Source organism: Alligator sinensis, unplaced genomic scaffold, assembly GCF_000455745.1.
Source record: "Alligator sinensis unplaced genomic scaffold, ASM45574v1 scaffold717_1, whole genome shotgun sequence".
NCBI lineage: Eukaryota > Metazoa > Chordata > Crocodylia > Alligatoridae > Alligator > Alligator sinensis.
This window is the reverse complement of record NW_005841961.1, coordinates 809,541-832,704: the sequence shown is the minus strand read 5'-3', so window position 1 is coordinate 832,704 and position 23,164 is coordinate 809,541. Positions and strand designations below refer to the sequence as shown.

General features: G+C 42.2%; 1 protein-coding gene across 3 annotated transcripts in view; it reads right to left on the bottom strand.

The window, feature by feature from the left end:
• WWP1 (WW domain containing E3 ubiquitin protein ligase 1) overlaps positions 1-23,164 on the bottom strand; it is a 74,680-nt gene that overhangs the window by 32,022 nt on the left and 19,494 nt on the right. The window contains exons 3-7 of one of the 3 annotated variants that reach the window (XM_006020600.3): positions 22,390-22,514; positions 17,801-17,938; positions 17,645-17,711; positions 13,889-14,061; positions 8,715-9,057 (exon numbers count right to left, since the gene is read on the bottom strand). In XM_006020600.3, coding sequence (XP_006020662.1) covers positions 8,715-9,057; positions 13,889-14,061; positions 17,645-17,711; positions 17,801-17,938; positions 22,390-22,514 — 846 coding nt within the window. Of the gene's footprint in view, positions 1-8,714; positions 9,058-13,888; positions 14,062-17,644; positions 17,712-17,800; positions 17,939-22,389; positions 22,515-23,164 lie in introns of those variants that run through there. The other 2 variants (XM_025200233.1, XM_025200234.1) reach the window with 2 other exon arrangements.

Sequence of the window (23,164 nt, the reverse complement as noted above, 5' to 3'; positions counted from 1 at the left end):
CACCAATTGCTTCTGCCCATTTAGTAGGGGTCGTATTCCTCCCTGGGCCTTCCTTTTACTCCCTATATATCTAAAAAACAATTTCTTGTTATCCTTTACTTGGGATGCCATCCTCAGCTCCATGGTAGCGTTGGCCCGTCCAACTGCCTCCCTACAAGGAGCAGAGGAGGTATACTCGTCTTTGGTGGTCTCTCCCTGTTTCCACTTTTTATGTGCTCCCCTTTTGGCCCTTAGGCTGCCCTGGATTTCTCTGGTCAGCCAAGGAAGCCTCCTGGCCCCTTTCCCTCTTTTTCCTCGCATCGGGATCGTCTCTGCAGCTCATCCAGAGGGATTTTGGGTGGCAGGTCCCACCACTGCGCACACCCCAGGAGGGCAAGGGGATGTGTGACTCTGGATCTGTGCACGGGGTAAGGGTGGACTGCTGCTGTGGGCTGGGGCCAGAGCTGTGCCAGGCATTTCCCGGCAGGGTGCTGTGATCAGGGCAGGCGGCAGTGGCGCTAGGAGCAGGGGCTATGGCAAATTTGGGGGGGGGCTACACCCCCCACAAGCCCTCCTCCCAGCACTGCAGCCCCCACAAACCCTCCTTCCAGCACAGCCTGGCCCAGCCCCCCACCAGGAAGACCCCGGTGCAGCCCCAGCCCACACTAGCAGCCCGCCCTTGCCCCACGCAAATCTAGGGTCACACCCCAACCCCCATGCCCTCTTGGGGTGCGCGCAGCAGCAGGTGCTGCTCCCCCCACTCCCCAGATGAGCCGTGGCTCAGTCATGTGCCCCAGCTGGGCAGTGCCTGCCCCTGCCCAAGCCCTACTCCCTCCCTCACCCTGGGGCCTCAATCTGCCCCCCCCCTCCCCCCACACAACAGACTTACCAGCTAGATCTGGCTGTTCTCCACACTACCAGGCTGAGCACCTGGCCGCCTGCGGGCTGCACTTCGGGTGCACACATGCATGCAGCATTTATAAGCCACATTATTGGCCACATCAGACAAAAAAAGCTGATTGCCGATGCTCTCAATTTTCCTCATGTTGGTGCTGATCCAATATGGGACCGATGTATCAGTACACCTCTAAATATCTTGTCTGCCATTCAGGAGATTTGGTTTGGATTTTTCAATATGGTACACACTGCCCTATAAAATTTGATCTGCTGCACAAAAGGTTAAATCACGGACACAGCAAATTAATGTAAAGTAGCAGTGTCAAGAAGAGACAGACATCCAAGCACAGCTAGGGAACCTGGTAGATGAAACTGGAAGCCTGACAGACTGAAAAAAATATGCCAGTGCAATTTTAGGTAATGAAAGGAATTTTAAAGAAAGTACTCGCGCTTTTCAGAGGGGAGAAAAACCCACAAGCTTTCTGTTAGAAACAAAACAATTGCCATAAAATTTCGCACTAGTAATCCCTTAATAGACACATATTGGAATAATCTGCCCACAGAATATTTTTCTTCCTAATCCCCTAACCGTAGTTCCTTTACAGGAAGCAATCTAGTGACAGATGGTGAAAACAACTGTCAGCAAAGAAAAGGAAGGAGTCAAACAGCCTAGAATAATGGGAGAACAAATTAGGGATTACTAAAAGTGAGCAAGAGAAAGGGACAAATATTTTGGCAGGTGTGCCACAAGTTAGCCCAGCACTCTCCCCGAGTGCCACTCTGATGCCCTTCCTCTGTCCAGCCTGGTGCTCTGCTTTCAACTCCCTACTGTATGCTAACTGCCTTATGGATGTGGTGGAGGGAGAGAACAGCGTATATGATATACCTTGATTTTAATAAGACTTCTGACAGTCTTGTGTAACATGCTTATTAATGAACTAAGGAATTACAAATTAGATGAAAGTACTGTAACATGGATACATAACTAGCTGGATCCTTGTGCTCAGTGAGTAGCCATCAATGGCTCAATATCTAGTTGGGAGGAGGAAACAAGCAAGATTCCCAAGGGGTCTGCCCTCAGTCCAATACTGTTCAACATCTTCATTAATGAACTGGACAATGGGACTGAGTGCATGCTTAGCAAATCTGTGAATGATACCACGTTGGGTGGAGTTGCAAAGGTAATTCAGATTGGAGATTAAGAGGAACTTTCTGACTGTTACAGTGTTTACACATTGGGGCAGACTACCCAGATAAGTTGTGAAAACTCCCATTTCTCTGGAAATTTTCAAGAGCAGTTTGGACAGACACACATTGCTGGGACAGTTTAGAGATTATCCTGCCTTGATCCTGGTGAGGTTCCTTCCAGACCACTTTCCTATGTTCCTTTTCAATTAGGGGTTAATTAGACAAGATTTAAAAAAAATACAAAAGCTCTACTCTCTAACTAAATAGACACACTGTCCATATGCAATTTTTGGTGGCAAGGGTTTTCCATGATATCTTTACTGGACCAATTATATAGCTAAGAGAAATGTTGGGCAAGATTCTGAGCACAAAGGTCCCATCAGAAGGGTGCTTTTTACCTGTAAGTCTGTTCAGCATCTCTCCCAACTATATAGTCGGTCCACTAAAAGATAACACAAAAAAAACCTTTGCCTCTCATACATTTCCTGGACTATCAAGACTACAACAGCACTTGAATCCTACTAAAATTTCTAGTCTTTTACAATTTTCTGAACTCTTGGCATTACTGCTATACAAAGCTAACAAGTTCCACATTCTTTTATATATTTTCTTGTGTTGTTTTTTCAATTTCCTTAGCAGCTCTCCCATGCCTGAATTACATGGAAGGATGATACAAACATGGGAGAACAATAGAAGGAGAGCCCATCTATGTTGCCTATTTACAATTTTTCTATGCCTCTAATCTTATCTTCATCCTGTGTCCAACTTCCTTCTACAACATTAATTTGATAGGGAAATCAAAAGTGAATATGTACAGTAGTATTATCCATCCCATTCTTTACGCTTCTTAACATACTGTTAGTTTTCTGACTGCTGCTTCACATTTATTGATATTTTCATTAACATTTCAACAATGGCCAACTTTTTTTCCTAACTTAATAAAAATTTGAGGAAAAGTGTATCGGTACTCAGTTGGCCTAATAAATGATATCATATCTACTCAAAGAACCTTTCCTGCGTAGCTCAAATTATTCTTTGCAAATTTGTAAATTATTTTATTTGTCATGATATTGCCCTTTAACATATCTATGTTAGGTTCATATGGAGTTTCTCAGAGTTCAGTAATCCTGACTATTTGTATCACTGCAATGCCAGCAGTGAAAGAATAAAGTGCCAGTACCTATTCTCCAAGAGAACTTGACCAAGTTTGGGTCCTGGTAGGCAAGGACTCACAAGCCAACACAACATGGCCCAAGCCACCAATTAGAAAAGAGGTTCGGTACCTAATTACTCAGTACTATCATTGGATTATACTACCACCAGCTTGGAAAAATTCTTCTTGGACACCAAACTGCTTAGTTATATGCCCATTGTGAACAAATCCACCTCCACAATGCTCCAAGGATGTTATATGAACTAAAATCACCTTAAAATCATCTTTTGGAAAATTACTTATCTCTCTAAATTGCAATTATGTGTTATCTGGTCTTATTTATGAACCTGTAATACTTTGGAATATTCAGACTAAGCCTTTTCCATTATGCTTGCTCCTTCTTAAAATCATTCCCTTTTATTGTTTAAAGTGTCCATAGCTGAAAAATGTAGCAAAAGTCATCAAAATTGTAAAATTTCAGGTTGAATTCTGTGAAGTGCCTTTGTAGTTCTATTAAATACCTGCAAGATATGAGAAACAACACTGTGGAAGATACCTTAAGACAGGGGCGCGCAATTCTTTTGGGTGGAAGGCTGCTTAATGAGGTTTGGTGAGCTTTTGAGGGCCACATGGGTAGCTCCGCCCCTTGGCAGCTGCCCTGCCCCCTGGTCGCCATCTTGGGACCAGAAGTCCCACCCCCTAACCCCTGACCTTTGCCACCAGAAGTCCCTGCCCCCCTCCCAAATACTCCTTTGGGAGGGGGGGTTGCCATCTTAGAACCAGAAAAAAACCAAATCATACACTAAAGTCAAACACCTACTATAACACTTTAATTTTATTACAACAAATATTTTTGTCATGATTTGTGTTTGCATAGTATATGTATGGGTGACTGCATAATAACTCAAAAATAAATTCTAAATCTTGTATAGTGTGCGTGTGTGTTGGGGGTATGTGGGGGTTGCGGGGGCAGGGCGTGTGTATGTGTGTGCGCATGGTGTTAGGGAAGGTGAAGGGGGTGTAAGGACCACCCCCACACTCCCCACATGGCACAGCAGCAGGCAAGAATGCTGGGGCCCAGTGGCACATGACTCCAACTAGCGCTGCATGCTGTGGCAACGAGCATGGCCCCCACCGGGCCGTCTCTATTGCCAGTGCTCCCCGCTGCACACATGAAACCCATGCACTTGCGCCACACAAGAGGGAAGCCCCACGTGCTGGAGCCGGCTGCCTTCCCCACCCCCTACTGTGGAACCAGTGCAGCAAGAGGCGGGGAAGGCAGCTGGCTCCAGCGCATGGAGCTTCCCTCCCATGCCATGTGAGTGCAAGGGCTGCACATGCATGGCAGGGAGCGCAGGGCATAGAGATGGCCCAGTGGGGACTGTGCTCCTCGCCACAATATGCATGCTGGCTGGAACCACACACCGCCAGGCACCAGCCTGGGCACAAGCACCCCCGTCAGGGAGGCCAAGCTGGTCCCCCTGGGGTGGCTGCAGCAGCCCCATCTGGAAGCTGTGTACTGGCTATGCCCTACTGCCCATGAGGGTGGGAGCACGGTGCAATAGGTTATGTTGGGGGCATGTGTATACGTGGGCACCTCACTTCCACCCTCATGGGTGGAACAGCTGGGTAGGGGACAATTCATTGGTGGACTCTGTGGGCTGGATGAAAGTGCCTGGTGGGCCAGATGCGGCCTGTGGGCCGTATTTTGCCCACCCCTGCCTTAAGGTATGGTACAGTCCAAATCAAATAATATATATCTATATATAAAAAAAACTAAACAATTCAATTTTTGTAAGTACTCAGTTCTTTAAGTGTCAAGATCTCAGAACAGAGTGGAAAGCTTTAATATATAAGCTATAGTCTCAGAAGAAAACCAAAATGAATGCACTGAGGCACTGATGAGATAAGAACATGAAAGTAACATAAAATGTATTTTTTTTTAAACAGCCAAAGTGTATGGTCATACATACATCTAGGAACAAAGAATGCAGGCTGTATGTAAAAATAGAGTCCTAAAAGCAGTGATTCAGACTCTGAAAAATAATTGAAGGATTGTAGCAGAAAGCAGCTATATAAGCTCTCAGACTGATGCTGCAGCAAAATGATCTAACAAAGGACTGTCCAACTGGCAGCCTGTGGGCCACATGCAGCCTCTGAGGGCTTAACTTGCAGCCCCCTGGCCTCCCAGCTTGGAGCTTCTATTTTCACTGCTCTAGTGGCTGTTCCAGCTGGAGTCTTCAGGCTCTCGCTACCTCCTCCTGCTCCAACTAGTTGCCCCTGTCTCTGACACCAGGCCAGTCAGCAGGGCTGAGAATCCCACATGGTACAGTAAGGCGGGGGGAGACGGGGACAAGGGGAGGGAAGCCCATCACACAGTGCAGTGGGGGCCCCTGCCACATGGCATTAGGCCTATGGTGGGGGAGGCGGATATGTGGCCCACCACATGTGGCTATGGTGGGGTAACAAGGCCCCCAGCCACTCTGAAGTTGGATAGCCCAGATCTACTATGATTTTTGAATGTATAAAATAAAAGACTAGTGAAGAGGAATAGAGAAGCAATTTTACTTCTGCTTACGGCACTGGTGAGGCTGATATTAGAATATCTTGCAGAGGTCTAGTTTCTACATTTTAAAAAGGATTCCAAGATATGTAATAGTGTGCTGAAAATGATACACAGGTTGGAAAAAAAGTACATTATAGCAGAAGACTTAAAGGGCTTACTCAGTTCAGCATAAGAAAAAAGACTGAAAAATGGCTTGATTACAGTCTACATACCTTTACAAAAAGATTACAGTGGGTTACAAAAGGCTCTTTAGCCTCGTGGAGAAAGACATACATAGTGACTGGAAGCTGAAAGCCAGAATATTCCAACTAGAAATAAACATGAATTTTTATTTTTTTATTTTTAAATAGCAAGGGCAATTAATCATTGCAACAGGAAGTGGTGAATTTCATGTCTGCAAATCAGAACTGCACACCTATATGTGTTACCTAAATAAAATATTCAATATAAAGATAACTGAATGAAATTTAATTGCCTGTGCTATACCACAATCAGACAATAGATAATATAATGGCCCTGCCTGGTCTTGATGTTTACAAATGGGATTTTCAGCTTTCAGGCAGTTGTAATCTGTCTTTAAACCACTACAAAGCCATTACAGAAATCATTTTGGAGCAGTGGCTACAGCTGGTCCCCACTCCACTGAGCACAAAGCTTTGAGGTCAATGAATCTGAAATACACTTAAGTCCTCATGCTTTCATAGAGAAAAGAGAATTATTTGGACTGCTAGAATAGTAAGAGTGCTCAGTGTCCTGGTCAATCTCCCTAAAATCAAATCTCCATCAGAAATATAACATTATTTGTATTGAACTAAGATAAAGAAGTGTATTACACATTTTATTTATTCCTATAATATACCTTGCATCCATTTATACTTTTCTTCCCAGAAAATGTCTTTAAAAACCTTTATAAACTCATGCAGAAACTATGCAAGGATTTCTTCATTCTTTAAAATATAATCACTTTTGGGATAAAACACTGTTCAGCACCATACACAACAATTAAGCAGAGAAAGTGAACTCAAATAAACAAGCTGAAAGTAAACATCCAAGTTAGAACCTTTACACTTTTAAATATTATGCTATAATAATAGCTTTCCATCTTTCCCATGCCATAAATGGATATTACAACAGAAAAGACTGCCAACTCACCCACAGTTTTTTGGGGTCCCCTTCCAAATGTGGTATACAGGAAGGAAAGATGGCTCCAAGCCCAGGAATCTGCTTGCAATATCTAAACGTTCTGTTCATATTCTTTAAGAACACTTGTTGTCAAAATCTTAGTCTTATATTTCACCCAAAGGATAGCACCTGCAGCACTTAAGTGCTCTGAGGGTTTACCACAGCCTCATGAAAGTGGGATTTCTAAATCAACAGCTTCATTTCCTGCAGCATCTAGCACATAGTCTTTTACCCAAGTACTGACCTGTCAACCCTACTTCAGCTGGAAGTACTGATAAATTGTTGTAGCCTTGCAGGTGAAGTAAATAACTTTAAAATTATACTATAATTTTGAAGATGATTAGGGAAATGCAAGGAAACTTGTATTTAAACTGGCACTAACTCCATGCTATTACCTGTTCCCTCTGTTTGCTTACTCACACACAGCATAGCACACAAGAAAATCAGATCCAAAGAAAAGAAATTCTAAGGCTTAAAAACATTACTAGGCTGGATTCTCCTTTCAGTCAAGGATTATTCATCTCAAAAGGAAGAATACAGAAGAACAAGGGAAATATGTTGGGAAATACTTACAGATAGAGTAAGAGAAAAAGCTAAAAACTGACTGCTATTGTCCTTCACAAGTAATATGCCCAGGAACAGGTTTTTTTCCCCCCAAAGGAAAGTGTTTATTACCTTCCTTGAGTAGTGAAAACATGGATTCTTACCTATAAAGAGCTCTCATTCTCAGGGCTGCTTTTTAACCAGAGAGAAATAAAGAGTCAGCTAATTATGAGCACTAACAGCTTTGGTCCTAAAAGAAAACATTTCCACTATTCTAGAGTCCTATTTAGGCAAACCTAAAGAAAAAAAAAATCAAGCAGGAATTAAAAAATTTAAGTGTATTGCATGCGTCTCTACCACCCCTTGTTTCAGAGGTATGTTTTTATGAAAATCAGCCATATTGCTAAGATATTGCCTTAGAAAAGAATCCAATGGGTTGCTAAAGAAAGTATTTTCTTATTGAGTATCAATTTCTCTGTGGATAGAAAAAATGACTTGTATACATTTTTTTTGTTTCTAGAAGAAGTCACTGCAAGCAAAATCACTTTTTCTACTCACGGAGCCACAGGTTTCTAAAACACTTAGAAATTTTAGTCAATATATTAGTATATTCTTAAAAATGTCCTGCAGTTTTGATAAGCAAATCTCAATTCTGTCAGTTAACAGAAGTTCAGCATTAACATAGTAGCTTCAAGAACACTGCATAACACAGAAGATTTACATTTTCTCTCCTTTACATATACTTTTATCCAGAAATTTGTTAGGTATATCACTTCTGCTGTCCCTATATCTGCCTATGAGTATTTTCAGCATATTTTTCTACACTTTCTCTTCACTTTTTTTGAGTCCTAAAATAGGGCTAACAAAAAAACCCAGAAAAGAACGAGGATCACTACACTGCTTCTAGATATAGAATGAGTGTAAATACATCAAATGAACACTTCTTTTGTCTAGAAGTGCCCCCCCAAGCTGCTTAGAACATATTACGGTGTCAGTAAACAAGAAACTAGTTATTAGTGTCTGGTACCAAAAGCTACTGGCCAGTTAGCATAGTGCAAAACTATTTTAGATCAAATAACCATGTCTCAGCCAATGGGATTCCATTTAGCAATCCAAGTCTGTAATAACATCTCCATGTCTATATATAATCATATTCAGGTCTGATTCTATTAGATCATATTATTAATTAAAACCAAGCCCACATACCCTGGTGGCAAAGGTTCAGTACTGGCATTACCAGGCTGTTGTCTTACAGATTCGACAGATGCACCTGAAGAGGACTCCCTTGGTTTTGCTGCTTCTGTAGCTGTACTGCTTCTGGCAGTTGAGGATGCAGAGTCTGTGGCAGTTACAGTTTCAAGTCCAACAGAGACAATGGAGATTGTTGTAGACATGTTGTTTTCAGAATAACTAGTTGCCTCTGTTGTTGATAAAGTTTCTGGAGTAGTGTTAGTGCAATCTGTTGATGTAGAGGCTTCTACAGAACCTGTAAAAGCCTCAGAGGCAGAAGAATCATCAGCTTCTGGTACAGACAAGGACTCACCATTAACTGGGAATGAGAAAGAAAGAACATTTTATATTCAAGATAGCAGTTTGAAGCATCTTTTAAATGACAAACATATGAAATGAACTGAATTCCAGAAAGAAATAGTTTTGAAAGTTACACCCTCTCGTCTAAGAAGCTATATTTCATGCTGAGGAAGACTCATGTAAAATGACATGAGGCAGTTTCTACAGTTAAAACTGTACTTTAACTACATAAATTATAGGCCATTAGCTAGTAACAAATCCATTTTGATCATCAGATAATTTAAATTACACATACAAATTGTGCTTTCTTTATTAGTGAGGTCTGAAAAAATTATTTCAGTTTCACGGGTTTTTGTTTAATGCAATATTAGGATGTAGTCTGCAAACAAGCAGAAGATGGCACCTTGCTTCCAGTCTCCAAACTAAAGTACAACAGCATTTATTCTTTAAAATTCCAAGTGGCATTGATTTCAAAAGAGATCAGCATGATATGGCAAGGTAATTTCAAATAAAGAATGACAGATGGCTGAAAATAAAAGGTGCAGTTCTTAGCAACCTTTATCTCCACTTTGACCCCTTTCAGGCCTCATTCTATAGGCTTTGTGGCATATATATGTGTTTATACATATTTATAAAAGAGGCAATTAAACAAATATCATCTATTTAAAACTTTCAGAAAATAGCAAACATACTGGATCAAGTATAGAGCAACAACAAGCCCTTTAAAATATATAATAGTTAACTAACATCTTAGTTTAATAAATGTACTTTGAAAATGCTGTTAGAACTATAACGCATATACCTATATATCTTTATGTAGAAACTACATTAACACATCATCCCGATTAAGAAGCATAACCTAGTAAAAATGTTAAGAATCATATTCTTATGCAAATTGATTAGTATTGTGGAGTATATTTTAAAAAAAGGTAAAGTCTTACTACTGCAGTAGAATGAATTCCATAATTTCTTAATTCTTAACTTACATGTTATTTTTTTTTGTACTTACTAAAGAAAAGCAATGACACAAGATAAAAGAAAATCATTTAGTTCAGGGGAAGCAAGCTGCCAGGCATAAGCAGACTTTGTAAAGATCGTAAATTGAAAAGTTGTTTTCAAAACTACCCTCATATCAAACAAGAAACCAGTGGACAAAATCTTAAAAGGAATATCTCCTTTTGTCAGAATTTACCTTAGTTCTGTACATCTGTTTGTTTTTAATGTATCAGCCAAAATTTACTCCCTAGCCCAACCCCCAATAACAGTAAAAATATAGGCCAGAAAAATGGAAAAGCGCAGAATTATTTAACAAGTATTATCCTTGATGCATAAGCATTTCATAAGGAGAAAAAGATATGATCCATGAGTTAATCTGTAAAAGGAGTTGTTGCTGGTCCACATATAAAACATAAGCATGAATGGTATGGGTTGTTTTAGGAACACCTTGCTATCACCTCTTTTACCGCACAAGAAATAGCATGTTTTGTACAGCCACGATTTACTCTCATTCAAGAAGATAAAGAAGGGGCTATAACCTTTTCAATACAGGCAACCCCCGTTTAACGTGGTTTTGCTTACTGCAGTTTTGCTATAGCACCCATTAAAAATACCTACCTGGTTTCACTTAGCGGTTTCATTATAATGCTCAGCATGGGAGGTAGGGAGAAAGTGGCGGCACTGGCGGTGTTGGCAGCAGAGTGATGCAGTGAGTGGCAGCCGGTGGGGCCCAGGGTGGGGTGGCAGGAGCCCAGGGTCCACCCCAGCACATGGTACTGGAGTGGGTGGGGAGAAGCAGTGGTGAGAAGGGGCAGGCAGGGGGGCCAGGCAGCTGAAGCATGGCTGGTGGGGCCCAGGGTGGGGTGGCAGAAGCCCGGGGTCCACTCTGGCATGTGGTGCTGGAGCAGCCGGTGGACAGGGAAGAGTGGCAGTAGCGGCGAGAGGCGTGAGCGTGCAGCCTGGGCTGGCGCCCAAAACCAGAGCTGGCAGGGCAGCAGGAGCGGGGAGCCCGAGGCCAGGGCTGGCAGGAGTGCGGGGCCTGGGCCGGGGCGAGCCAGTGCTCAAGGACACGTGTGCAGTGTCCCCCGCCCCAGCCCACTGTGGAGCCAAGCCCGCGGAGCCCCGCCGGTCCCTGGGCTGCAATCCGTGACCCGCTCTGGTCACGCACTCACCAGCTGGACCCCTGCTGCTCGCCATTAATCCCTGCCTTCTCGCTGTTAATCCCTGGGCAGGCAAGTCCCTGACTCAGGCCCCGCAGGCGGGATGGCTGGGGCCACACACAGATGCAATGGTGGCCAGTGAGTGCAGGCTGGTAGGGACCATCGCGGTGGCAGAACAATGAAGCCAGGAGGAGCCGATACCTTCCCTGGCGGAGCCTGCGCAGTGCCTTGCCAGGAGTGGCAGGAGCAGAGGAACCAATTATATTTATTTACATTAAACCCTATGGGAAAATTTCACTTAATGCGGTTTTGCTTAGCACTCAGTTTTTCCAGAACCAATTAAGAGCGCTAAGCAGGGGCTGCCTGTACTCCAAATACAGTGTTTCCCAAAATTCTGATACCTAGAGCACACTTTTTTCTGGATTCAAATTGGTGGCACACTTCACTCTTACATGCAGAAGGAGTGGGGAAAAGCAGTGGTAGCAGTGCAGATGCAGTTTACAGATGTCTGATCCTGGCGCACCTCCCCAAAGCTGTGCCTGCATGGCAGCCAAGGAGCAGGGGGCTGGGAGAAGTGACAGCAGGGAAGGTGTGGGGAAAGCCATCCTTGGGGAGGCAGTTTCAGGCTGAACTGGGGCAGCAGCCTCTTCAACAGGGTGCATGGAGTCACTCTGCTACGTGAACAAGGAAAGGTGTTGTAAACAAACTTTATGCTGCCCAGGAAAGCCATGCAAGCAGACCCAGCTGGGACAGTGAGGGAGGTGCAGGGACACTCGTTGGCAAAGTCTCCTCAGAGCTCAGTGTGGCAGAGGCAGGGGCTGGATGAAAGGGCTCCTAACTACCCATGATCAGCTGGACCTGGAAATGGAGGAGAGGAAATGGACCCACACTTACCCTGCCCAGCAGGTGGAGGCATGAGTACAGAGTGCAGTAGAGTGAAGTGCTCAGTGCCTAGGTATGCAGTACAGCCGTGTCCCCAGATTGCAGGCAGGGCTCAGCAGCAGAAGTTTGCAGATGTCTAGCCTCAGTGCTACCACTGCTTCTCCTGGCCCCCTGCTTCCAACCACTGACGAACTGCGCTGGGACGAGACATCTGTAAACTGCCAGTGCCATGCCCTGCCTGCACCCTGGGAACACAGTTGCACTACACCCTGCTGCATCCTGCTCTGCACACACATTGGTCCAGCTTAAAATACCACACACACACACACTTTTTTGCAGCACACCTCTCAGCACAAAATCACTGCCCTAACAGCACACCTACATTGGCACAAAGGGGCTTTTATGCTGTATAGGGTACAGGGCACAGAATATTTACTTTCTGGAGCAATAGGGGGCTGCAAAGGAGACCGTGACTGTGTATGTGAGAATCTCCCTTTTAAAGCTGGGCCAAGAGCAGCACTACTCACACTTGCTAGGGTGTGCCAGGGGTGCATTTGATGTTTTGGACATAAAACACAGCCTCCATCAGCATAATATTTTCTCCTTCTGCACTGGGTCAGTAGACACCATTCTGCATCACCATTTCCTGCAACAACTAAGTCTTCTTTGGAGGCTTCAAATAAGAAATGGCTTACTGTGACTTCTTTTAATTATAATAGTGCCAAGAAGCAAATGAAGTTATATACAACTTATACAACTTAAAAAGATAAAAATCTTTTAAACTGACTTTCTGATCTGTTCCAGAGATCTGTCTATTCATCTCCTCCTCCTACTCTAGTTCTTTTGAAAAAATGAGGGTTTTTCTGTTCTTAGAAAATATACTTTTCTTCAATGTTTTTCAGCTATATTAAACCGTATAACAATCAACAGTACAAGATTTCTAGATAAAAGTGAAGTTTTTAAAGGGGCTTCATCATTTTTAAATGGCTGATTTCTTAAAATGAAAACAGGCTAAAAAGTTCTGCAACACATTTCAGCCTATAGCACATACCATACTCTTCAGGGTAAAAGATGCATCCCAGAAGAAGATAAAACTTTTTCTACAAAAAGTTAACATAAATCTGATTTAAACATTCATGATATTTTATTACAATGATTTCAATCATTTTTCTTACATAACTTCAATTTATAGATGTGTCTTAATTTTAGGCTTCCCTTCAAAAAAAAAAAAAAAAAAAGGGAGGGAGAAGAAAGGAAAATGGATCTTACACATGGGAAGAAAAAGAAGTTAACTGACCCCAACAGATCTATATAATGGCAAAAACCCCTACAGCTGACAAGAAATTAAGTTAGAGAAATTAAGATCTCAAACATATGCTTCTTTTATCATTACTTTTTCCCCTGCAAAAAGTACTTTCTAACATAGAGCTGAAAGAGCTCTTCCATTTCTTTGCATTCAGGAAATCTACTTACTGTTTTTCAATCCCACAAGAAAAACCTTTATGAAATGGGCCAGTAAAGGAAGTTCGTCTATCCTCTAGACAATCACTGTTACAATTCAGTGATCTGTTTCAGAAACAGAGGCTTTATATTTTCTTATTAAGTATATGTTAGATAAAGAAAACAAGTAAACTGATGAGCTTCAAACAGATGTGCTCCTCATAATGCAAAGGAGTGGAGAAATTTTATGATATACATTACAGAACTTGAAATGTGTAGAAAAAGGCAGATAGCAGTTCCTGATAGTTTACTTAATTTTAACAAGATAGAAAAGTCCACTCAAACAATGTTTGATAACACTTCCATTCTTACCAGTATTGTTGGTAGGCTGGGTTGTAAGTGGTTTTGGTGTAGTTTTGGGTCTGGCAACATGAGAAGGAGATGATGTGCTGTCTCCATTAACAGTATGCATACAGAATGCATTCTCTACTACAGAGTTTGAAGATGTTTGATTGTCTGTCTCGTTAGTAACATCACAGGTAGATCTTAATAAAAAAGTATATAGATTATCATACATTAAGCATAGCTATATAACTAGAACAAAATCCCTGCACAGAAGTGTCTTAAAGGACCCGATAAACACACAAAAATAATTTCAGAGCAACGGGTTTTAATATTATTCTGTCATTAGATTTAGACAAGAGTTCATATAGGCAAAACTAAACTAATTCCTTATTTTTTGTAATTTGAATCCTGATGTTTATCATAATATAAATGATGAAATCCATATCCACTTATAGTTTTCCCGAAGTGACATTACAACTGAATGGTGCAGGCTGGTTTGTCTGTCATAGTCCACCAAAACTACCTTAGCTCCTGCTTTGGGGAGAACAGCTAGGAGTTACAAAGCCACACATGGCAAAAATGCAGTAGTTGCTGAATAGGCCAGTAGCAGTAAAGCTGGGTGGAGCATTGAACTCATCGTTTCATAGTTGTTAGGGGCTGGAAGGGACCTTACAGATCATCAGGTTCAGCCCCCCTGCACTTGGGCAGGAAAAACTGCTGGGGTCACATGACCCCAGCAAGATGGGCGTCAAGATGCTTTCTGAAGATCGCCAGGGTGGATGACTATATCACTGCTGGGGGGAGCCTGTTCCAAATCCTCGGCACTCAATTTGTAAAGAAGTTTTTCCTTATGTCTAGCCTGAAGTGATCCTCAATCAGCTTGTGCCCATTATACCTTGTCCTCCCCTAGGGGGCCTTGGTGAACAGATGCTCCTCTAAGCCCTGATGTATGCCCTTGATATACTTTTAGGCTGCCACCAAGTCCCCTCTGAGTCTTCTCTTCTCCAGGCTGAACAGTCCCAAGTCTTTCAGCCTTTCCAGGTATGACGTGGTCTCTAGGCCTCTAATCATGCACGTGGCCCTCCTTTGGACTCTCTCCACAAGCTTCTCCACATCCTTCCTGAAGTGTAGAGCCCAGAACTGGATGCAGAACTCCAGCTGCGGTCTCACTAAGGCAGAGTAGAGGGGGAGGATGACATCCTTAGCCTTGCTCGAGATGCCTCGGCAGATGCATGCCAGTGTTTGATTAGCTCTGCCAGCTATGGCATGGCATTGGTGGCTCATGTTCATTTTGCTGTCTATCACAACACCCAGGTCTTGTTCAGATATGGTTCTAGTAAACGTAGCACTGCTGAGCCTGTAAGTGTGTTGTTATTTCTCCCCAGATGGACCATTTTACATTTCTCTGTATTAAACTACATCTGGTTGAGGTCTGCCCATCTCGCGAGCCTGTCCAGGTTGGCCTACATTGCCATCCTGTCTTTGAGCGTGACCACATTCCCCCCATACTTTGGTGTCATCAGCAAACTTTGCTAGTTTGCTTTTAATACCCAAATCCAAATTGTTGATGAACATGTTGAAAAGCACTGGTCCGAGCACTGAAACTTCTCACCACTGAGCGCCAAGTTTGGCCTGTTTATAGTCTCCTGGGAGCTCTTTGATCTGCTACATAGAAGGCTTGAGCCTATTGCTCTCTATGAACAGGTCTCAAACCCCTTCCTTTCTACTCCAGATTGTGCAAGTTCTTTGTTTTGAGGCCCTGATCGTAAAAACAGAGAGTGCCCTATTGAGTCAGATCAGTGATCCATCTAGCCCAGTATCCTGTCACTGACTGTGGCAAGAGTAGATGCTTTAGAGGGAGAGCACAGAACCAGGTATATTTAGAGTAACTTATCCCTTATCCATTACCCTCCCTGGCATTCGCTATCATTGGTTTAGAGATGCCAGAGGAAACATCTCCACCTGTTCTGTTTGCTAGCTATTAATAGAGCTATCATCCATGAATATGTCTAGTCCCTTTTTGAACCTAGCTATACTATCAGCCTCTACAACCTCCTGTGGCAAGGATCCCACATTAACTGACTTTAATACGAACTGGAACATATCTGAAGAGAGAATTTGGAAAGAAAGACGACATACAGGGTCCTTTTCTTCTTTCCTCTCTTCTCCCAGCAAATCAAAGGAAATGGATGATACTGAACATAGCCCAGAAGGTGGAAAGAAGCAGAATGGGCTAAGTACTCCCAAATTCACAGTTGTTTGTCCAAAGTCCACTGCAACATGTTAGAGATTTCAAGGCTGAGTGGATTTAGTTAATTTAGCTCTCTGGCTGAACCATCTCCAAGGGTCAGACCACCTATCTGGGTTTCAAAGCTCAAGCCCTACTGGTATAAGAACAGTAGTATGACCCACAAGAAATCCATCCGAATTCAACTACCCACAAGAATCAAGTTATTCATTTACATGTTTACAGCACTGGATGTCTATTGGTATAACAGCATTACTTTTTCTTTAACTAAATTCTAGTAAGCTAAAATCTGCAATCTGCAAATTCTGCTCAAACAATAATCTCCACACAGTCAATGGGACCAAAGTCTAAAACAGGGGTCATCAACCCCTGGCATGCATGCCGAGCATGGCACGTGAAGCCATTTTGCTTGGCATGCCACGGCCAGCCCCGGCTCCGGGTAGCTGCTGCCAGCAACAGAGTCTGGGCTGCTCCCAGCAGGGCTTGCTCCAAACAGCTGTGCCGGGCTCCTGCATCAGCTCCGCACTGGCTCGTGCACCCGTGCGTCGGAGCGGATGGTGAGGGAGGGGCCTGAGGCATCGCAGCCCCTGTCTCTCCCCCACTCCCGGCACAGAGGTGATGGCATGCTTCCCAAGCTTGGCACAGCTGTTTGTAGCCAGCACAGGCTCTGGGCAGCTGCAGCAAGCAGACTGCAAACAGCTGCACCAGACTCTACAGCTCCGACATCAGCTCCATGCTGGCGACGACTGCACAGGCACCTCGGGGGGGACAGCGGGACAACACAGCCCGCCCCGAGGTGCGCGTGGTCGCCGCCAGCACGGAGCTGATGCCGGAGCTGTAGAGCCCAGCGCAACTGTTTGCAGCCTGGCTGCTGCTTGCTGCAGCTGCCCAGAGCCCGGGCTGGCTACAAATAGCTGTGCTGAGCTTCGGAAGCCTGCCATCACCTCCGTGCTGGGAGCGAGGGAGAGACCGGGGCTGCTCTGCCTCAGGCCCCGCCCTCACTGCCCACTCTGACGCATGGGTGCACAAGCCGATGAGGAGCTGATGCCGGAGCCTGGCACAGCTGTTTGGAGCCTCCCGGCTCAGGGGAGCTGCTGCCAGCCGGGAGCCTGGGCCGCTCGCAGCAGGCAGCTGGGACGCTGCAAGCCCTGCTGGGAGCAGCCCAGGCTCCAGCAGCTACCCAGAGCCAGGGCAGCTGCTGGCAGCCACAGAGCCGAGGCTGGAGGGGCAGAGGGCACAGGGTGGCAGGGGCTTTGAGTGGGGGCAAAGGGCACAAGCAGGGCATCCTGCCATGTACCCCTTGCCCTCATTTTGTTTTTCTGCCATGCTGACACTCTGGCACCTTCCGAGATAGGCACTGTGGTGTTTTTCGGCACTCTGGCCAAAAAACGTTGCCTTCCCCTGGTCCAAAATAAAATTTAATGATAAAACCACGATCTTCAGTACAAAACTAAAGTAGTATTGTGCATTTTAAGTGAAATAGTTGACTATATACTACTAATATTTATAATATAAAAATAAAAATTAATTCTAACCTGGATGTAGTTGTTCCTGAAGTTTCTCTGGTTTCATGAACAGCATCACCATTTTGTTGGACTTCTACTGAACATTAAGAATAAATTAAGTAGATTTTTTTCCTTTTAAAAAGGTTAGTAAGAACATGTAGCTTTTATTTTACTAATTTAACTTACTGGTTGCTAGTGAACTGCAGTTTGTAAGAGATTCTTCTTCAACTGCCAAACCATCGAGCACAACTGTTAATTCACCTGTTTGCACCAGGCCACTCTTGTTTTCCAAAGACAGTTTCAATTGTACTTTCATTCTTTCCACTAAAGGAGGGGAAATGAGTAAAGTCAGCATGCAGGGTGTTTAACACAAAAAATACTAAATATATAATGTCATACAACTAAAATATATATACACATACACACATATATACACACACTTGCATAAGTTCTAGACACTTCAATACAAATCATCAACCTCATCACCTCTTCTTTTTTCTAGAACAATATAGATTCATTTCTAATAATCACTACAATGGACATACATCAATTCTTCATCCTGCAACTCTTTAAGCTTTACCAATTTTTTAAAAGTGTATTTTGAAAAAATCACTATTCTGAAGAATCAGCTAACTGAATATAATAACTGATGGTTAGATTTAAATAAAAGAAAGACATTTATAGTATGTTGTTGGTTTCTACTGCTTCAGCTACAGAACCCTAAATTCACATATTACGCAGTTGTCAAAGGTAGTGCAAGAATGATGTTGCAGCCATGATGATCTAGAAATCATGCAATTAGATGAGCTTTCAAAAGCAAGGTAGTCTTCAACATTCTGATAAAATCTGCCTTGCATTCAAAAGCTTGTCTAACTTCATCACAACCACACAGTTAGTCCAAGCAAAGATATCACTCTAAGAAATCCTTGCCTCTTGCACAGTTGTCAAAGACATTCAGGGCCACAACCTAAGCAGTTGCAAAAAAAATCATATCTAAAACAATACTGGTAGTTTATACTAGGGATGTGAACAGTTAAAGTTTTAATCATATAACCAATCAGCTTAGCGATAACCGGTTCTAGCTTACCAGTTATCATTTAGCCTGGGGCCAGGCACAGTCCAGGCGGGAAGGAGGGGGGGTAAAGGAAATCCCCTTTGGTGCCCCAGAAAGAAGCAGAAGGTGACAGAGCAGGAGGGAGGGAGGGAGAGAAGAGCAGGGGAGGGGATAGAGAGGAGGGGTGACTAATACCTAATAGGTAGGCTACACAGAGGGAGGAAGAAGGAGTGAGGAGGAAGGCAGGGAGGTCAGAACAGGCATGGGGAGAGGTTGCCTGCTCCCTCCCTTGAAGCATGCCAACAGCTTCAGCCAGCTGGTAAAGCAAGTGCGTGCAGTCCCTCCTCCACAGCAGGGTGGGGCAGGGAAGGCGCTGGCCCAGGACCCTGCATGTCCCCCACAACTTTACAAAGCCACGTGCTGCCGCACCCATCCCCGTCCCTGCGCCCAACCGATTAAATCGCTTAACCTGTTGTTATTACACCAGGTTAAACAAATATTTATTTAATCATTATTTACATCCCTGGCTTATACCAGCTACAGGTATAGGATCCTATAATCCATTTAAAATAAGTTGTCACCTTAGACAGCATATAAAACATGCATTCTACTAGATTTAAGGAGGGCCAGTGCTTTAAATAGGTTATTAGTAAGCTTCTTCACCTTTAAATTTCCATTATGCGGTTATGGAATCACATGCCAGTTTTACAAGCCTAATACATTTAAAAAGCTAAAACTAAGTTTTTATTGGTACAATCAGATATTGGTTCCCTGCATTACGCACAAACACGCCAGTGAAGCAGAGAGAAACTCTACCCCTTTTCTGCTGATCTCCGCAAAAAAAAAATATTTCCAAAGAACAGCAGAAATGAGGAAAACGTGGATCTATTGAAATAGTAAATGCAAAGAAAGACTTTAAAATTAATTTCTCTTTCTCTCTCTCTCTTTCGTACAGCATCAGATATCAACTTCCAAATCTATGAGCCACTGCTAGGTATTATCGCTCAATGTGCAGACTCCATCTACTCTGCTTGGGCATTTGTAAAGTATCCAGCTTTCGATTAAGTTCTGTGCTGTTTGTTGGACACTGCATTAATTACTTATTTTCTGTCACTGTGCTCTGCAGTGATATTAAAATCAAGGAATTTTAGCATTTGTAATTTTAGATTAGATACATCATTAAAAGTGAGTTGCTGTTTTTCCATGTCCATGATGTCATTTAAAGGCAAAATTAGGGTTGTGCCTTTAAGGCATGACAACGCAGTTGTCTTTAAATTATAATAGAATATCCTTAGTTTTCAGTTATTAAAAATTTCATACACGAAGTATATGAAGAAATGTACTGTGACTAAAATGAAAAAATGAACATGGGCCGCCAATGTGGGGACACAGTCAGGAAGGCCAACCGCACCTTGTCATGTATCCACAGATGCATCATGAGCAGGTCCAAGGAGGTGATCTTCCCCCACTATGCGACACTGGTCAGGCCGCAATTGGAGTACTGTGTCCAGTTCTGGGCGCCGCACTTCAGGAGGGATGTGGACAGCATTGAAAGGGTCCAGAGGAGGGCCACTTGCATGATCAGGGGGCAGCAAGCCAGGCCCTACAAGTGGAGGCTACGGGACCTGAACCTGTTCAGCCTCCACAAGAGAAGGCTGAGAGGGGATCTGGTGGCCACCTACAAACTGGCCAAGGGGGACCAGCAGGCATTGGGAGAGTCCCTGTTCCCCCGAGCACTACCAGGAGTAACGAGGAATAACGGCCACAAATTGATGGAGAGTAGATTCAAGGTAGATATCAGGAGGCACTACTTCACAGTCCAAGGGAAGTGGTGCTCGCTCCTACCCTGGGGGTCTTCAAAAGGAGGCTTGATAATCACCTAGCTGGGGTCATTTGATCCCAGCATCCCTTCCTGCTTATGGCAGGGGGTCAGACTTGATGATCTGCTCAGGTCCCTTCTAACCCTACCAACTATGAAACAAGAAAACCAAAGAGAATGCTACCATGAAATATTACTAATTATGTTAAGAGATATAGAATCAGCTTTAAATCATTTTTAAGAAACACAACTGATTCAACAATCCACTTGCACAACAAAAACTTTCCAAGCATACTGTCAAATTAAGATTAAGTATGCAGTATGTTTTCATTACTAGAGAAGCACAATATTGCTGAAGCAAAGTAGTAAAATTTGGCCTCAAATAGCAATTATTTGTTTTTTTTATTTAGAGACCTGGTTTAGAGACTGGCATTACATGAAAGGAAGGACAAGAAGGATCAGTTTGCAAATCCCAGTGCCTCTTCACTTACAGGATTCTCCTGTACTACTGTTTCAGTGAAGCCAATTCAACAGTGCAATGGGTAGCTTTTCAAGTGCTAACATCCATGCTAGCATGTAGCCTTATAACCTTAAATTTATTTACTAATGAGAATGAGAATTCTTGAAACACATCCAGTCTCTCTCATGCCACTGACTTTTTACAAGCAACAGAAATGGTGAAGGGACATTAGCTGCATATTGGCTGAGTTACCTATAATGCCCTCTAAGAATTACCCAACATAACCATAATGAACAGATACAAATACTTTTAAAAATCTCAGCTTAACTGCATCCTCATTTCTTCAAATGCAGAATATGCTCGATAATTCAATTAGTTTAAATTAAATGGGAAATTTGACAACTGTATGCTATTTTGTTATTAAGGTAAATTTGGAAAAAAATAAAGGTCAACCAGTGTTCCATTTCTTGATGAATCTTTTATAATATTCATTTTATTTGCTCATTAAATCTAATTAACTGGTAAATTCTCTGAAATTTTTTTCAATACTCAAAGTACACACTACAATCTTCCTTAATTTTGAAGCTTTGAGTGGCATCTCCATAATACTACTGAAAAAAATCCATTTAGAATTGTTTTTTGTATTATGTCAGAAAGATGCAAGAAATTTTTTAAACTTTCATTTTCCCAAAATACAAATGCCGAAGTCTTGTATGACGTGCAAGAAATTATCAGGAGAGACTAGTTCAGCTAGAATTTTAAGCACAACATGGGATGAAATTTGAAGTGTGGACTCATTACGTTGGTGCCCTGATAAACTAATGAAAAGAAAATAGAGATGTGAAGGTTTGAAAGCTTATTAATTCTTCTAGCAAAGACAACAGGCACCTGGAAAGCTGCCTTATGGGGAAAAATGATGTACTCAAAGGAAAAGTTAATCATCTTATTTATCATTTAGTTCTAATTCTATTTAGGCCAGTAAAACTGTAACAGAAATGAAAATCTAGTCTATTAGGTTATGGCTGCATGAAAGACAAAGGAACCTTGTATATGGAAAATGAAAAAGGAGCCCTTTAAAAAAATCTTTGGCTATTTATTTTTGAGGTCTACTACAGATCCTCCAGAAGGAAGGACATTTTGTAACAGAACAAAACTTATGGAGTACCTTGCCTTATTAAATAGCTCACCATTTCATGTTTTATTTAGCAGCTGCTCTTATACAGTACTAATATTTGTTTAATGATTATATCACATCATAAATTTAAATTATTCTCTATAATAAGGAAAAATATCCTGAAAGAATGACTAAAATACACTAACTGGAAGTCTGTTTTAATTAATGACAACTTTTTGACCAGTTCAATAATGTTGATAGTCCAGATGTTTTTGAAAATATTAATTATAATTTTACTTAAATCAAGTTATCCTTCATGAAAACTTACATTTTCTATTGTGTATTTCCAAAGCTTGTCTCAAGTCTACAGTGGCTTTTCCTAATAAAGCATCTGCTTTTAAAGTATGATGGCTCCACACCTTAAATTCCAGCGTAGTCTGTGGAGTCACATTCCTGTATATAAATTTAAAAAAAAAACAGATTTAAGTACTAATTTCTCATTATTATATACATTTATAATCTCTCTCAATTAGCTTTTCCATATCTGAAATTATTTTTAAAGGCTTCAAGGGGTATAAACCTTAGAAAATTCAGCATACTTCATTGTGGGAATAGTTCAGGGTTAAGGTATATTAACAGTGAGAACAATTAGAAACATCAAAATAACTGACACCAAAGCTCAGATCTCAGTCATACAATTTAAAAAGTTATACAATTATAAAAAAGATCCTATTTTTCTCACCACTTAAAATTATAAATACAAACTTCTGATATTTTTCAATAGGAAAAAAAAAATAATACTGTTAATTTTTAGCTTTCATTGTTAGAAAAAACACTGAATCATACTAGCAAACATATAGAAACCAATTGGTTAGATTCCTTGCAAGTAGCAGGCTCCTAAACCAGCATATAATGACTAACATTAAAATGAAGATAAAACTTTATTTACAGATAGCATACAGGTACAATATACAAACTGTAAGAACATTTACAAAAAAATACTATCCTTAAAAACTTTGAACAAAATCCCACAAACGACAAAGCTAATACATATATATATATATATATATATATATATACACACACACACACACACACACACA